Genomic DNA, 17,500 nt, shown 5'->3' on the forward strand with positions numbered 1-17,500 from the left:
CCCGAGAACCTCTCCCCTAGATGACATTTGATCGGTCCTTCCCCTTTCCTTACGGCTTGCAAGGACATCTGGCGAGGAAGAGGGAAAGGAGCACATATAAAGGGGGGGAAATTCTGCAACTTCGTATAGTTTTAGGTATCATCCATGCAGAAGGAGAAACCTCAGATTTAAAGCAGAGTTTTAATGTATAAATTTACCTGGCATTCGCAATGATGGAGAATTATATTGATTACATTCCGAGAGGTGCTGTTAGTATCCATCGGTTGGCGTCTGCTGCTCCTCAGTTTCAGTTCAATGACGCACAGGTTAGTCATTTTAGTTACACACACGTTACAAACCTACACATTCCCTCACCATCACTAACAATGCACAGAGATGTGTATGAGTTATTTATATATGATAGATAGATAGAATGTCCAACGTAAGGAGAAACTATACAGCCATACATTATAGATTACATAGATAAGGTATTATTTTGTTCATACTGCAATTAGTCGGAGAAAACATAGAATCACTCCATTGGTGTCACCAGGGATGCCCACGAGTTCGCTTATGGGTCAACTCGAGACCCACGGAGACGAAGGAACACAAGGGTCTGTGTCTACATTCGGGCAGAACCGAAGGCGAATATCGCTGGTTCAATCCCAATGACCACAGGTGAGAACAGACAGTTCTTTTGTGAGATGTCACAGTTAAATCGTCCAACGTTCTTTAAATCATTGGTTTCACCAAACTACTTTTCAAAAAAAGAAAACGTTGCTTTTCAGAGTAAGCTACCTTGTAGACGAGACGGAGGATCCAAGCACAGTGACGAGGAATCCGGAGCCAGGTTCCACACATTCCAGTAGTCGGCCAACGTCGGCTCTCCACCAATAGCAGCTGACAGCAGGGCTCACAACTCAGTCGTCAAGCAGGCGGTGCAGCTTCACTGGTTCCAGTTTTCAACAGCACAGCAAGCGTTTGGCACTTCACAGTTTCTGGAATCGGCAAATCTCCGGAAAGTCACAGTCATGGCACCAAGCAGCCTTCGGAGGTTCGCAGTTTCAACGAACCAACAATTCTTGGAACTCGCGCAGTATCCCTGATCGAGACGCTTATTCTTCCGCAAACTTTCCAAAACGAGCTCAATTCTCAGGCGAAATCTTCGGCGGCATCATTGATGGCGTTGTAATCCAATGGGTTCATTGACGGAGGTTCATCTACGTACGGTGTGGCGAAAATTGTCGCAACTGGAGGAGATTTCGGAAAGCTACCAACGCTTTCAGTAAAGCAACACTTCAACAGGGTGTGACCACCTTCCAGACAGTCATGATGACGAGGTGTCGAAGGAGGGAATTTCGGAGGCACCAAGCGTTAGACAGCAACAGACTCAACAGGTGTGACCATCTCAAAAGTCAGTTTGACAAGATGGCATACGGAGTAGCTGTCATTTTGGCTGGAATCTTTGCAGTCATTTCAAGGGATAAATGGGTCAGAGTTTTCTCATTGTGTTGAATGATTAGAAAAGATTTGTATATATTGTCCACAATGTTTTTATCATACACTGCTTTGTAAACTCTTTATAGTACCTTGTTATGAGAGCAGAAAAGGAATAAAATTATAAGGAAAGACCTCTAAGTATTTCGCAATCATATTAGTTGAGTACAGATTATTCTTGACTTTTGGAATGTTATAATTAAATCATTAAACGATCTTAACGTCAAAGGATCTACCATATAATGAGAAACAGTTTTATCATATCAGTGATTGGAAAAAATGCTTTGATTTATACATGGATACAAATCGATAATACAATTGTTCATTACAAAAATCATAAAATAGGTAATTATTTTGAAATACATAGTATGTTGTCAAATTAATTAGTTTATATACATGCGAATAACGAAACAACATGTAATGTTAATGACTATTTCTTTGACAACATTGTCATTCGAACTTTATAGGACTTATTTTTACTTAAGTACTGATGACATTCCGTTAAGGCACTGGTTATTCATGTCACGAAGATGTGACGGAAATGTTTGTAGGCCATTGCAGACACTGCCTACCCTCTTGGTGTTTTAGCTCGACGAAGAGAAAAATACGAAGCAGAAGGTTTTTTCAAATGGAATCTTTACAATGATTTCTTTTGTGTTTCATCGCTATCATAATGCCTACTAGATTAATAGAAAATTAGTAAACAAATATACACACAAAGATAAAGATACATAAACATATACATGTATTTACAAATATATACATATATTTATAAATATATACATAAATTTATAAATATATGAATGTGTGTATGCATATATACATAAGTATAATTACTCACAAGCATACTAGTGTATATAAATGTATGCGAGCTTGTGCGCAAGAGTGAAATTGGAGTTTTACATATGCAGTCGCAGTTAATAAGTGAATCACAATTATTACAGTATTTTTACAGCACCTGCAGCTGTTAAAGATTTTGTTCGTGTCACAGGAAGTTGATTTATCAGCCGAGCCAAATTTGTTAGTGTTATTCATCTTTATTTCTTTACAAGAGCAAATCGTACCATGAATTTTAACTTATGAGAACCACGAAACAAATTACTCGAACACTAATCCGAAAAAAAATATTCAGATATAAGAAATAATTATTCATAACAAATAAAATAGTTGTATAATGTCTGATTGACAAAGACTTCGCGAATTCTTACTGCTGTATGGTGATGTCTTTATTGACAGGGCAGGTGCACTTAAATACATACACATGTGTGTCTATATATGTGTGTGTATGTGTGTGTGTATGTCGTGTGCGTGTGCGTGCGTGCGTGTTTATTATAGATATATGGAAGTTTGATAATATAGGACTGTTTCTACAGTGAATAAATGAACATACATATACATACATCCATGTCTGTCTATATGTACATATATGTCTGTATATATAGACAGACACAAATATATATACCATTATATATACATATACATATATATATACATATACATATGTGTGTATGTGTATGTATATACATATACATGTGCGTGTGCGCACACGCACACACACACACACACACACACACACACACACACACACACACACACACAACATAATAATATAAATATAAATCCATATCACATCACATATATACTAGATATATCATAATCAAATATCACATAATAACATATATATATTATATATATATATATATATATATATATATATATATATATATATATATATATATATATCATTAATTATATAATATATGTATTTTTATATATATATTTATATATGCATTATATATATATATATATATATATACATGTAATGCATATGAATATATGATGTGTTAGATATATGTTATAAAGTATATATAATAATTCATAATACCTGATCACTATATTAATATATCTAATAGATAAAATATCATAATATATATTTATATTAACTGTGAAGGAATGATAAATCAAACCTCGCATTTAAAGTTTAATGGAAACAAATGGTTGTCAACTCCATTACGTTTTTCTTTCCTCTTTTGAGTACACGTTAATTTGCTTGTGTTTGTGTTCAGTTATATACGTATGGATAGAAATCTGAATAATATGGATAGAAACATGAATAATCATGCATATATGTGATAGATATATATATAGGTGTGTATGTGCCTATTTGTATATACATGTTTATATATATGTGAACATATTGCTATCAATATCATTATGTAACATAAACTTCCTACATAATTATTGGGCTTAACGTTCTGCTCCCTTGTTGCCATTTAGTGAGGCACAAGGATAGCGTCTGCGATACACCCGCAGTGACATCCGATCGGCCCTTCCCTTTCCATACAGCCTGCAAGGACAGCTGCCGAGGAGAGAGAAAGGACGCCTATAAATCGGGGAATCTTCGGCGCTTGCAGTAGTTCCAAGCTCAGTTCTCAACAGTCATGAAGGCGAGTGTCATAACTTACGAAGGACGTCAGTGCATATAAATAGTCTCTCAGTGAAAAAATAATAATAATAATAAATAAATAAATAAAAACTAATTAATTAATCCATTGCAGGTCGAGACAGTGCTGCTAGTCATCATCGCCTCAGCGTCGGCTGCTCCTCAGTTTCAGTTCAATGGCGCGCAGGTTCGTGGTTTTAATTACATATACATGAGTATGCGTTTACATGCACACACAACCACACTTGTGTGTGTGTACACATAGTATATATGTATACAAGATGTTTGTGATATATAGGGAGAGAGAATCTGTGAAAGTATATGGATCAGATCTCCAATTGGTGTCCACTCACAGGTGATGCCTTACGAGTTCGCTTACGGCGTCAACGTCGAGACCACAGGAGACGTGAAGGAACACAAGGAGTCTGTGTCTCCTTCGGGCAGAACCGAAGGCGAATATCGCTGGCTTCAACCCAATGGACTTTACAGGTGAGAACAGACTGATCTTCTCTTTTGTGAGATGTCACAGTTAAATCGTCCAACGTTCTTTAAATCATTGGTTTCACCAAACTACTTTTCAAAATAAAGAAAATGTTGCTTTTTCAGAGTAACGCGATACTTCGTAGACGGAGACGGAGGATACCAAGCCACAGTGAGCGAGGAACCCGGAGACCAGGTGTCCAACTATTACTTCAGTAGTCTGGCCAACGTCGGCTCCTCCACCAATACACAGCTGTCACAGCAGGGCTTCAGCAGCTCACAGTCGTCAAGAGCGGTGCAGCATTCACTGGTTCCCAGTTTTCAAACAACCAGCAAGCGTTTGGCACTTCACAGTTTTCTGGGAATCGGCAAATCTTCGGAAATTCACAGTCATCAGCAAACCAAGCAGCCTTCGGAGGTTCGCAGTTTTCAACGAACCAACAATTCTTTGGAAACTCGCAGTCTTCCCTTGATCAGAACCGCTTCTCTTCGCAAACTTTCCAAAACCAGCTCAATTCTCAGACTGGAAACTTCGGCAGCAGCATCATTGATGGCGGTGTGATCAATGGCGGCATCATTGACGGAGGATCATTGACGGGGGCGTCATCAACGGAGGGAATTTCGGAGGCACCAACGCTTTCAGTAACAGCAACAGCTTCAATCAGGGTGTGACCACCTTCCAGACGTCAGTAGCTGACAGGAGCGACATTAACCGAGGTGTAGCTGTCATTCTGGCTGGCAACTCTTTGCGTGACTCTTTCAGGGGGTGAAATGGGTCAGAGTTTTCTCATTGTGTTGAATGATCAGAAAAGATATGTATCTACTTTGCATTATGTTTTTATTATATACTGATATATTAACGTTTTATAGTACCTTGTTATGAGTTAGCAGAAAAGGAATAAAGTATAGAGAAAGATTTCTAAGTGTTTTGCAATCATATTAGTTGACTACAGATTGTCTTTGACTTGGGATGTTAAAATTAAATAATTATATGATCTTAACGTCAAATGATCTATCAGATTATAAAAAATAAAAAAAAAATAAAAAAAGAAAGAAGGAAAATAATAATAAAAAAACAGCTTTTTCATATCAGTGTTTGGAAAAGGAATGCTTTGGATTATGCATACTATAAAGTGTTAGCAATCACACAGCTACAATTTAACCATACAACAAAGATCATGAAAATAAGTAATTATTTTGATAATACATGTAATATCGTCATTTTTATCATGTATATATATGCGAGAACACATTTAATGTTGATGATAATTTCTGTTTACATTGTCATTTAAACTTTACAAAACTTTTATTTTTAAGTACTGATGACATTATTCGTGTCATGAAATGTGTGAATCTTTACAATGATTTCTTTTGTATATCATCGCTGATATTTTTTCCCTTTACGCATACATTATTGGAATCTGTTGAAACATCTTTTCATTTTATGTTAAAGTGTATGCCTTCAATTTGAAACGGTTTGATAGACTCTGGCCAGCCAATCAGAGCGCGATATTTTTCAGATATATTTCACGTAGTCTCAGATAGGGATTTATATTTTCATTAATTACGAATCACACCGTAAATTTCTTGATATTTTTATTATAAAGGTGCATAAAATGTTTCTGTGCCTTTTTAGCAGTACATCAAATGCGTGTTCACTCTATATGGGCAAGATTTGAAGTCAATCATGAAAGTCGCTGGAAAGACATGGTAAGAGTTTCCAATGTGTTCGAGTCATATGACGTGGCATTGACTTCGATGGGATGAATGTCTTCAAAATCATTCTGTATGTGTATGATATGACCTTACAAGCTCATTAATATAAAAGAAAATGCTATGAAATCAATAAGTCAAGTAAATGTCCGTGATCATTGGAACTACTCAATTGTCTAATTTAGACACAAAATTCACTCGCGGTCGATACGACAAGAGGCAAAACCTCATGCGATTTCCACTTTTCATGTGAAGAACAATAGGTACGTAATAAGGGGGAAAAATAGATAAAATCTGAGAAATACATTTAAACTTTCCACAGCCTTGCGAAGCGAAGAGTGGTGTGTATAAACAATATAAGTTGCAGAGGTTAGGTACTTTTGCCATTTTATTTGAAGTTTCCACAATGTTTTCCTTGTAATTAAAAAATCATACCAGCTTATTATGTATGTTAGTGTTTTTATTTACTTTCTATATGTGAAAATACAAAAATCTGTCCTTTTTTCTTTTTTTATGATATCGATCATATCGTGTTTTGTAGCAACCGTGATAGGAGTTTCGGGGTGCTACAAAAAGGCCTTATGTGTGGATATATGTATAAATATACATATACATGTGCATATATACATATATATATACATTGTGTGTGCACACATACACACACAAACATATATATGTATGTGTATGTATATATATATCTATATATATATATATATATATATATATATATATGTATATATATATATGTGGTGTGTGTGTGTGTGTATGCATATGAATATATATCGTATATATATATATATATATATATGCATACAAACATGTATATGCATATATGTATATACACATTTGTATATATGTATACAAAAGCATGAAACACTGCTGCTAAATATAAAATCAAAACGCCTCGCACTTCTTAAAAGTTTCTTATCAGAAAATGAAATACAAAATGGAATTCTTTTTTTACTACGTCTGAGGAGGAGCTATTGGTGAGTTCGAACCATGACGTTTTTCTTTCCTCTTTAGTAAGTGTTTAATTTTGAGTACACGTTGCTTTGCTTGTGTTTGTGTTCAGTTATATACGTATGGATAGAAATCTGAACTTGAATCATGCATATATATGTGATATATATACATATATAGGTGAGTATGTACCTAGGTGTATGTACATGTTTATTTATTGACATATCATAATATATTTGGGCCAATCTAATAATTGGCTACGTCTGCTCCCTTGTTGCCATTTAGTGAGGCACAAGGATAGCGTCTGCGATACACCCGCAGTGACATCCGATCGGCCCTTCCCTTTCCATACAGCCTGCAAGGACAGCTGCCGAGGAGAGAGAAAGGACGCCTATAAATCGGGGAATCTTCGGCGCTTGCAGTAGTTCCAAGCTCAGTTCTCAACAGTCATGAAGGCGAGTGTCATAACTTACACAGAACGCCAGTGCATATAAAAACAGTTTCTCAGTGGGAAAAAAAAAAAAAATACATATATATATATATATATATATATATATATATATATATATATATTATATATATACACTAATAAGTAAATAAATAGATAAATAATAACTAATTAATTAATCCATTACAGGTCGAGACAGTGCTGCTAGTCATAATCGCCTCAGCGTCGGCTGCTCCTCAATTTCAGTTCAGTGACGCGCAGGTTCGTGGTTTTAATTACATATACATGGGTGTGCGTTTACATGCACACATAACCGACCCACACACAAAACACACGTGTGTGTGTATGTGTGTACACAAAGTATATATGTATATAATATGTTTGTGATATATATAGAGAGAGAATCTGTGAAAGTATATGGATCAGATCTCCAATTGGTGTCCACTCACAGGCGATGCCCTACGAGTTCGCTTACGGCGTCAACGTCGAGACCACAGGAGACGTGAAGGAACACAAGGAGTCTGTGTCTCCTTCGGGCAGAACCGAAGGCGAATATCGCTGGCTTCAACCCAATGGACTTTACAGGTGAAAACAGATTGATCTTCTCTTTTGTGGATGTCACAGTTAAATCGTCCAGCGTACTTTAATTCATCGCTTTCACCAAACTACTTTTCAAAATAAAGAAAATGTTGCTTTTTCAGAGTAACGCGATACTTCGTAGATGGAGACGGAGGATACCAAGCCACAGTGAGCGAGGAACCCGGAGACCAGGTGTCCAACTATTACTTCAGTAGTCTGGCCAACGTCGGCTCCTCCACCAATACACAGCTGTCACAGCAGGGCTTCAGCAGCTCACAGTCGTCAAGTAGCGGCGCAGCATTCACTGGTTCCCAGTTCTTAAACAACCAGCAAGCGTTTGGCACTTCACAGTTTTCTGGGAATCGGCAAATCTTCGGAAATTCACAGTCGTCAGCAAACCAAGCAGCCTTCGGAGGTTCGCAGTTTTCAACGAACCAACAATTCTTTGGAAACTCGCAGTCTTCTCTTGATCAGAACCGCTTCTCTTCGCAAACTTTCCAAAACCAGCTTAATTCTCAGACTGGAAACTTCGGCAGCAGCATCATTGATGGCGGTGTGATCAATGGCGGCATCATTGACGGGGGCGTTGTCAACGGAGGGAATTTCGGAGGCACCAACGCTTTCAGTAACAGCAACAGCTTCAATCAGGGTGTGACCACCTTCCAGACGTCAGTGACTGACGGGGGCGTCATCAACGGAGGGAATTTCGGAGGCAACAACGCGCTCACTAACAGCAACAGCTTCAATCAGGGTGTGACCTCTCAGACGTCAGTGGCTGACAGGAGCGACATCAACCGAGGAGTAGCTGTCATTCTGGCTGGCAGCTCTTTGCGTGACTCTTTCAGGGGATGAGTCCGTTCTTAATATCCTTTTGAGTATTCATTATTTAATCAAATCTATGTAATACATCTTATATTCACCGTATAAAACAGCGTTCCTTTCTCGGCTGGCGACATTCCGGGTAGAATAATAATTTCCATGCTTTTATACCTTTATCCTATGAGTGTATTTTATTTTCGAGTTTATTATAATCAATCTTAAATATGTTTGTGATAATAAAAGACAATAAGAAAAATCTTGCAAATGTAACCTTGCTAATTACATTTGGAGGATTAATAACAAGCGAATAAATTTTTTTGGACTGTGAATGTCATAGAGGAAGAAAATAGGAGTGTCCATTTTTACTCTGAATACATGTGCCCATTTCTTCATATCCACAAATATTAAGTAAGCAGACTTACGTACATACACATACTCGCAGTATCTCTCTCTCTTTCTCTCTATATCTCTCTCTTTCCTCTCATGAATATATGGGTTTTAAAGTATTTCAAAGACAAGTGAATTCGTAATATCTATTCCAGAACCGAATCTGATGAAGAGGAAATAGATAAATAATTTGAAATAGTTTACTTTGTCTTATCATGTCTATGGTTTAACAATACATCTGTGGCTACCTTTGATTGTGCTCTAGAAATGTTATCAGATATGTTTCAGTTAACTGTGAAACACTGAGGCACAGTGTGTGCGTGTTGTAGGTGAGGGGGTGAGTTCGTGCGTGCATGCGTGCGTGCGCGCCAGCGTATGTGTGTGTGTGTGTGTGTGCATGTCCGTGCGTGCGTCCGTGCGTGTGCACCACTCATATTATAATGAACAAGATGGCCGCGGCTAGTGAGCGAGGGCAACTAGTTTTGGTCAAAGGCATTCACTTCCTGTCCCACACTCGCTTCATGAGGGCCGTCTGCTAAGGGAGAAGGGAAGCCCCTGAGTTGCTGCAAGGCGGAGCGAGGGACAAATTCGTTTTGGTTACATCCACGATCATATTAACTGATGGCCAAATTCGCGTTGTGTCAAAGTCAGTCCAGACAAGTCATTTTCCTTAACGTTATGATCAAATGTTGCCACTATCCGACCTGTAATGCAGTCAGGAGATTGCTTTGTGAGCTTAAGGAAGTCTAAAGGTATACTTGGGAATGACTAGAGGAAAATTATATACGTATAATTGACCACATAAGGTATCCGCCAAAAGAGTTTTTTAAAAAATGATAAGACCTTCACTATCAGGGGTTCTTAACCTGGGGTTCTTGGATTCCTAGGGGGACCAAGAATCAGTCTTATGTTTACCTTAAAGTTTGATAATACTGTGTATAACTCATATATGAATGAGACAATCAAAGCTCAGTGACTAAAGTACATTATGCACATTGCATGCAAAGTGTTGTGCGAAAAGTTATGTAATGAATTAAAACAAAATGAAGTAATACGAATCCCCGCCACTCATTTACGCTTACTAGGTGGAGTGTAAACGAGGCAAATAAGTTGTGGATAACTGGTCTGACTATCGAGGGTTAATTAATGCCAACTATGTCTGTGAATGCTTGCTCATATGCACGGATGAGAGTCACACGGACTTCGATATTAAAAGAACTGAATTAGACGTGCAATATAAAAGGATAGAGTGATGTGCGAAATTGATGTGAGGTTTCGGAAATGACCCGCGAACCCATGAGAAATGAGAACAAGAATAAAGAACAAGTGAAATAATTCGGGTGATAATAAGTGATGATGCAAAATGTATAAGAATGAGAAATTAAGTATAAAAAAATGGAATGTGTGAACGAAAAAAAAAGAAAGAGAGAAAGGAAAAAGTGGCAACTCAGGTGTATGCGACCCCCCCCCCCCTCCACAAGGTGAGTGGCGATACTCTTGGCTTGACGAGCAAACCGCTCACCTGGGAGGGCTACCTTCGACGTCATACCTCGTAAAGAAAAACCTCGGTAAGAAAACGCTATTGTGGAGAGAAATAATCCCACGTGACACAAGGTTAATTAAAATGAAACGGAATAATAGTGTCAGGACGCATCAACGATACAATCTCTCCCTCTCCTAGGGACTTTGATCGCTGCTCGACATTGCCACCGTCGCCCGCAGCACCGACAGGAAGGCCCGGGTTTTTTCGCCCGAGCTTGGCGAACGCAGAAAAACGGCGACAGATCACAGAGCGGGGATTCCCCTGTCTACCCCCGCAAGGAGTCACACGCCCCAAAGGCATAAGTGGGTGGACAAGACACAGATAGAAAAAACGGAACGTAAGGCACACGAAAACCTTCCTCAAATGGTGGTCGCGTGAGAATATTTACGGTGTTTGAATTTTTATTTGTGCTGAGATTTGTTTAGTTCGTGTGAATGAAGGTTATAGTGTATTAATGGTGTTCGGGGTGTATGCGTGTTGGGTGCTCCTCGGGTGTTATTAGTGTGTCACTATCGTAGTATTGCATTTTTGTCAATTTGCTGGTTTCTAAAGTATCGAGTTTTATATGTTACATATGATTAATAAATTAAAATTATCGTTAACATTTTCTTTCACACAATATTATTCTGACAACATAGGAAGGGATAAAAGATCTAGACAGGATGAATAGTACAAAAAAGAATACTAATTATTAATTACCCTCTCATATATTATATATATATTATATATATATATATATATATATATTATATATATATATATATATTTATTTATATATATATATATATATATATATATATAATATATATAATTTGTTTGTGTATATGTATATTTATGTCTATATACACATTTGTTTGTGTGTGCGTGTGTGTTTACATACATATACATATACGTATATATGTTATATATATATATATATATTATATATATATAATTTATATATATTTATATATATATATTTATATAGTATATAATATATAGTAATTACATATAACATTAAATATTTTATATTATATTTAAAATATATATATATATATAATATAATATATACATACCATACATATGTTTGTGTATAATACATATATGTTATATATATATATATATATATATATATATATATATATATATATATATATATATATATATTATAAAATATATATATTGCTACGCCAGTGGGTTTTTGTCTCTGTGCGAAACGTGTGTTAACATGAAAAGGATGACCGGGGCATGTGTTAACATAAAGGGACCTGGGCAAACATGAACGCAACTGGCTGTGAGCGGAGGAACAACCCAGGAGAGGGAAATTGGGTGCTGCTCCTGTGAAGACCTCGTGTGTGCCCTTTGACCTGATGTAACTTTGTGTTCCCCTGTTATAAGCTGTATCGTGCAGTGTGACATGCTGGTTTCCCCCTGTATTGTGCCTATGGAAAAGTGTACGGGTAAATAACTTGTGTAAAATAAAGGAAAGACTGTCATCGTGTGTTTATTTCGTGCCCTGCCTCGCCACTTGGCGTTTCCCCTGGAGGAGTTCAGGGACGCTGTGGTGCTCGTGCCTCTTGGAGCTGTTCAGTGTCACGACCCTGTGGATAGCACGCCGCCCTGCCTAGCCTGCCTTGTTTTTGGTGGCAGAGAGACGGGGCGGTCGGCGAACCAATGGGGTCAGAGTGGGATTTGTGATATTTGATCAGTGAGACGCGCCGATTTATCATGTCCAAAGTTTGCGGCAGCCATGAGGGAGAGGAGGCTATGACTGGGGGCAGGCACGAGTAAGGTAAGCCGAGCCGATGGACCTGATCACTGCCATGCTGGCCGTATGAGGGAGGAAATGGCACAAAGGGCAGAAGAGGCAGGCAGAGAGGCCACCCGAGCAGGCGCACCATCTCGTCGAGATGCAGGCAAGGAAGGCAGAGGAACAGTTTCTGCCGACTTGTTGAGGTGCTACAGAGCAATCTTGCAATCTGTGAAGAGGGAAACTCAGCAGTACACCGACAAGGCCTGCAACACTGAAGAGTGAACTGATGGAGGAAGTGCAAATCTGAAGGGCGGGGTTTCCCAGGGCCTGAGGGAGGAAGTGAAGGTGGAAAGGCGGCGTCACGAGGTATTAACGTTGCAAGCAGAGAAGGCAGACGAGGTTCTGGCAACAGATGCCAGAGTGTCAGATTTACTGGGGTCTGCCTGGGGTCTGTGGCAGGAAACCCCCGTGCCTCGCAGCATCGTGTCGGAGCCATTGGTCGTTGCAGAAGGCTGGGGACCCATCGGAACCGCTCCCTTGGGTATAGGTGACGGCAAACTCGGACCCGGTCAACCCGCCTCGTTGCCTCCCTCACCCCCTTCCTCCCCCCCGGGCGTGTTAGTTCACGGCACGCATTCTACACCCTGCAGCCCCTTGGCCTCCAGACATTCTGTGAGGCGTAAGCCATCTGAGTACGACGGGAAGGTGGCCTGGGAGGCATATGTCGCCGAGGTATATCGGGCCCGCTTGAAGAAGCGGACTCGTGAGTGTGGCGAGACACTGTCCCAGCTGGCGCAGGATGTGGAGGCGCTAGTAAGGAGGTCGTACCCTGCGGGCGCAGAAGGGAAAGATCTGGTCCCTGGCCCGCGATTTCTTTGTGACCTGCAGGACAGCAGCTTTCAAATCTACGTCAAGGGAGGCACAACCCTGAGGACCCGCAGGTGGCGCTGGCCGAGAGGCCTTTGAGTTCGAGGCCTTCCTGAAGGCACCAGTGGCCTAGGGCCAGCTGCTCATCCCCGCCATGCTTCCGGGGCCAGAAGACTAAAGTGGAGAAGGTACCATTGAAAGGAAGGTGAGCCCGAGCACTTTCCAAGGCTTGTGTGGGGCTTGCAGAAAAGGTTGGCCACAGACAGTTTTTTGTTTTTTTGTTCGAGGGAGCGGAGAACACGTCCTCCCAACCGGACGGATTCTGATGCCTTCCCGCAGTGCTGCAAGGACTGTGGCAGGTATGGTCACCATCCGAGTGCATGTCCTAAGGCTAAGGGAAATGGTACAGGCGGAAAACTCGACAGGCTGGAGAAGGGGCCGAAACCCAGGCGTCCTCGTTCCCGGGCCCCGACTTGGGTAAGCTCCGTCGAACCAGCACGATGCAGTTGGAGGGCTCAGTAGATGGGAAGCCATGCCGCCTGACAGTGGACACTGGCTGAGAAGAAACCCTAGTGCGGCCCCGATATCTTGGCCACTATGCAACTTCCAGATCACCACAGAGACTGTGTGGTGTCACGGGGCATTGTGTGCGCTCAAGGGGCCAGTGGAGGCTCGTATTGGCGTGGGCAGCACGGTGCAGCGGCTGCCGGTGTATGTGGCCGATCTGGACAGCACTGCTTGCTGGGCCTTTACTACCTGACCCCAGGTAAGGGGTTGTCGACCTTGGACGGAAGCTGGTGAGGGTGCACGGTGAAGATGTGCCCTTGCTTCCAAGGTTGGCTTGCAGAGGTATTACGGCTGAGCGACTGCACCTTGCCCCAAGACAGAGTCTAGAATTCGGTGTCGACTGTCAAGAGTGATGCGTGGAGTAGAGGGGCCCCGTGGAGGGCCCCTCCAAACCTGCAGCTGGCTGATGGCGTAGCGGTTGGCGGAGCCTTGTTGGACCAGGGGAGGTTTTTAGTTACAGTGTTTGGTAGCTAACTTCTCCCCATAAGGCCCAGAAGGTGCCAGCTGGTGCAAAGCTGGGCACTTGTGGGGAAAATGGAGCGTCTAGAAGAGTTTCAGGGACGAGAGTTTGGTTGGTGTGGGTCCGTTGCCTGACTTCCTCGAGGACTTGGCGCACCGGCTGTGGCGTTCCATGGGCCAGGAAGCTACTCCTGGGGCCATGGTGAAAAAGAGATGACGTTAGACCCAGTAGCGGCGATGAGGACGTGGCAGACGCTGACCGGATGAGGACGAGCCTTTGACGGTGAGGGCGATGCAACAACTCAATGGTGACCATGAGCCAGGTCTTGGACAGGGGATACCCCTCTGGGTGCCACTGCCAATCTACCGCCCCCACACCTCCTCCAAGCGACCCCAGCGAGAGTGAAGAAAGCCGCGCTGGATGAAAGATTTTTGTGTTTCTGAGAACTGATTTTCAATTATGGTTACTTATGTTTGAAAGAATTTTGTTTGTTCCTGAGGACTAATTTTATTTAAATTTTCTGTAGTTTGTTTCAGATTTAGGTATGTCAGAGCAGCCGGGTCGTCTGCTTGATAGGGGGGGGATAGTGCTACGCCAGTGGGTCTTTGTCTCTGTGCGAAACGTGTGTTAACATGAAAAGGATGACCTGGGCATGTGTTAACATGAAGGGACCTGGACAAACATGACGCAACTGGCTGTGAGCGGAGGAACAAGCCAGGAGACGGAGTTGGGTGCTGCTCCTGTGAAGACCTCGTGTGTGCCCTTGTGACCTGATATAACTTTGTGTTACCCTGTTATAAGCTGTATCGTGCAGTGTGACATGCTGGTTTCCCCCGTATTGTGCCTATAGAAAAGTGTACGGGTAAATAACTTGTGTAAATAAAGGAAAGACTGTCATCGTGTGTTTATTTCGTGCCCTGCCTCGCCACTTGGCGTTTCCCCTGGTGGTGTTCTGGGACGCTGTGGTGCTCGGTGCCTCTTGGAGCTGTTCAGTGTTCACGACCCTGTGGATAGCACGCCGTCTGCCTAGCCTGCCTTGTGTTGGTGGCAGAGAGACGAGGCGGTCGGCGTAACAATATATATATATATCTATATATATATATATATATACTACATGTGTATGTGTGTAATTATATATACAAATTTATATATACATATGTATATTTATATATATACATATATATATATATATGTATATTTATATATATATACATATGTGGATGTATATATGTATGTATATATATACACATATATGTGTGTGTGTGTTTGTGTGCATATGAATGATTGTGTGTGTGTTTGCTTATATATATATATATATATATATATATATATATATATATATATATATATAAAATCTTTTTTTGAGCATACAGATGCATGACTTTAGTTGTATTGCTTTTTCTGTTCTGTTTCTGTACATACTTGTGCAGCAGCCAGTACGATGTTCTTGAGATCCTTAGGAATACTTCGACTCGTAGCTTTTGGTCAATAAACATTACATGAGGAATTTCCACTTCCTGGGTAAAACAAAACTGCATTGGGAGATGTAAAGAATTTTATGTGCTGAGGGTCAGTTATACATTAGATGGATGATATTTTTTGTGAAGGACGTGGAGTTGCCGTCCTGCGTGGGCTGGTCTGATCGATCCGTTAATATTTCGCTGCTTGATGTTAGCTTAGAGGGGTGGAAGGTAAGAGCCGCCGACTCCTCCGTTGGAAGAGCTCAGTCCGGATCCTGAAAAGCCTGAGAAGCCTCCAGATCCCACGGAGCTTCCGGAAATGAGTGAAGATCCGAAACCTGCGCCATTTCCTGATTGGAACGAAGAACCGAATCCTGCGCCATTCCCATTCTGGAATGAAGAGCCGAATCCTGCGCCATTCCCGTTCTGGAACGAAGAGCCGAATCCTGCGCCATTCCCATTCTGGAATGAAGAGCCGAACCCTGCGCCATTCCCATTCTGGAATGAAGAGCCGAATCCTACTGAGCCAGAGCCCAAAGAACTTCCCGAACCGAATGAGGAACCCACGCCCACTGCTCCGGATCCAAAGGAACTTCCTGCTCCACTGAAGCCTACTAGTCTTCCTGCTCCCACAAGGATTCCTGGTTGGACCGAGCCGCCGAATCCTGAGGCGCCAAAGCTGCCGGAACTGCCAAATCCTGAACTTCCAAATCCTGAACTTCCAAAGCTCCCAGAAGACCCACCGAATCCTTGGGACGAACCAAATCCTGAGCCGAGGGAACTTCCAAAGTCTTGGAACCCAGATGACAAGCCGCCACTGGATCCTGCCAGCGATGAACCCAGACCGTTACCCGAGGATCCGAATCCCTGGAAGCTGGAGAAGGAAGCGCCGTTGCCTCCGGAGACAGTGATTGGAGAAGTGAAGCTGGGACTCCCCGAATGCAACTCATGGTGACTGTGGCCTGAGGAATAGGAGCCGAGGAGAGAGCGCTTGGACCTTGCGGACGAGGAAGCTTCGCCGTCCTCGCTCTCTGGTTCCCTGGAAAGAGATGCGGAGTCTTCAGGAAAAAAGAGATTGGTCATTTCAAGTCATAGAAAGGTTGCTTATTGTAATGTTTGTAAAATATTTTATAAGAAAGAGTTCAGTATCTAATTAGGAAGATTCGGGCTAACTTTTTTTTTTTTTTTTTTAGTTTATAAGTAAGACTAGCTTATAATTCGAAACATAAGACAGCATATTCAAATAACAATTCTTTATGAAATTTAGTTCTACGTAATTTCCTTTTCTTTTATCTCCTGGAAAATTTAATGTTTCTAGTAAAAGCAATAGAGGATTGAATTCAAAAGCAAACGAACTCACTCAAAAAGAACCAGCGGTGTGTCTACAGCGGCCTCCTCGTTAGCTGGCTCGTCTTCGACCTTCTTTCCTAGCTTCGCCTGGAAATGCGTAGTAATGCACGAGTGAGAAGTACAGCATTCGGGAAAGGATATTATTATAGTGCCGTTGTATTTGCGAGTAATATTTGTACACTGTGTGTCACCGTCTATTCGCCTGTGTATTGTGAG

The 17,500-nt window shown here is 41.2% G+C and overlaps 3 protein-coding genes and 1 long non-coding RNA gene across 4 annotated transcripts in view; 3 read left to right on the forward strand and 1 right to left on the reverse strand.

The window, feature by feature from the left end:
- Positions 1 to 209: 209 nt before the first annotated feature.
- LOC119583861 lies at positions 210 to 5,317 on the forward strand. Its single transcript, XM_037932589.1, is given in 10 exon segments — positions 210 to 305; positions 533 to 657; positions 768 to 857; positions 975 to 1,167; positions 1,285 to 1,470; positions 4,035 to 4,106; positions 4,275 to 4,408; positions 4,526 to 4,686; positions 4,689 to 4,985; positions 4,988 to 5,317. Coding segments are annotated over 10 exon segments (1,536 nt in total). The 3' UTR covers positions 5,170 to 5,317.
- A 2,652-nt stretch (positions 5,318 to 7,969) lies between these two features.
- Positions 7,970 to 9,054, forward strand: LOC119583880 (uncharacterized PPE family protein PPE12-like). The gene is made up of 2 exons (XM_037932604.1): positions 7,970 to 8,105; positions 8,222 to 9,054. The coding sequence occupies exons 1-2, from the start codon at positions 7,975 to 7,977 to the stop codon at positions 8,949 to 8,951; spliced, it is 861 nt and encodes a 286-aa protein (XP_037788532.1). The 5' UTR covers positions 7,970 to 7,974; the 3' UTR covers positions 8,952 to 9,054.
- A 1,731-nt stretch (positions 9,055 to 10,785) lies between these two features.
- On the forward strand, positions 10,786 to 11,445 carry LOC119583881. Its single transcript, XR_005229739.1, has 2 exons — positions 10,786 to 10,873; positions 10,987 to 11,445. It is a non-coding gene; the product is annotated as an uncharacterized LOC119583881 (long non-coding RNA).
- A 4,569-nt stretch (positions 11,446 to 16,014) lies between these two features.
- Positions 16,015 to 17,500, reverse strand: part of LOC119583882 (keratin, type I cytoskeletal 9-like) — a 2,148-nt gene continuing 662 nt past the window's right edge. Inside the window, exons 3-4 of the mRNA XM_037932605.1 lie at positions 17,295 to 17,371; positions 16,015 to 16,973 (exon numbers count right to left, since the gene is read on the reverse strand). Of these exons, the coding sequence (XP_037788533.1) occupies positions 16,151 to 16,973; positions 17,295 to 17,371 (900 nt within the window). The 3' untranslated portion in view covers positions 16,015 to 16,150. The remainder of the gene's footprint in view (positions 16,974 to 17,294; positions 17,372 to 17,500) is intronic.

The sequence above is a fragment of the Penaeus monodon genome, chromosome 17, assembly GCF_015228065.2.
Source record: "Penaeus monodon isolate SGIC_2016 chromosome 17, NSTDA_Pmon_1, whole genome shotgun sequence".
In the NCBI taxonomy this organism is placed as follows: Eukaryota; Metazoa; Arthropoda; class Malacostraca; order Decapoda; family Penaeidae; genus Penaeus; species Penaeus monodon.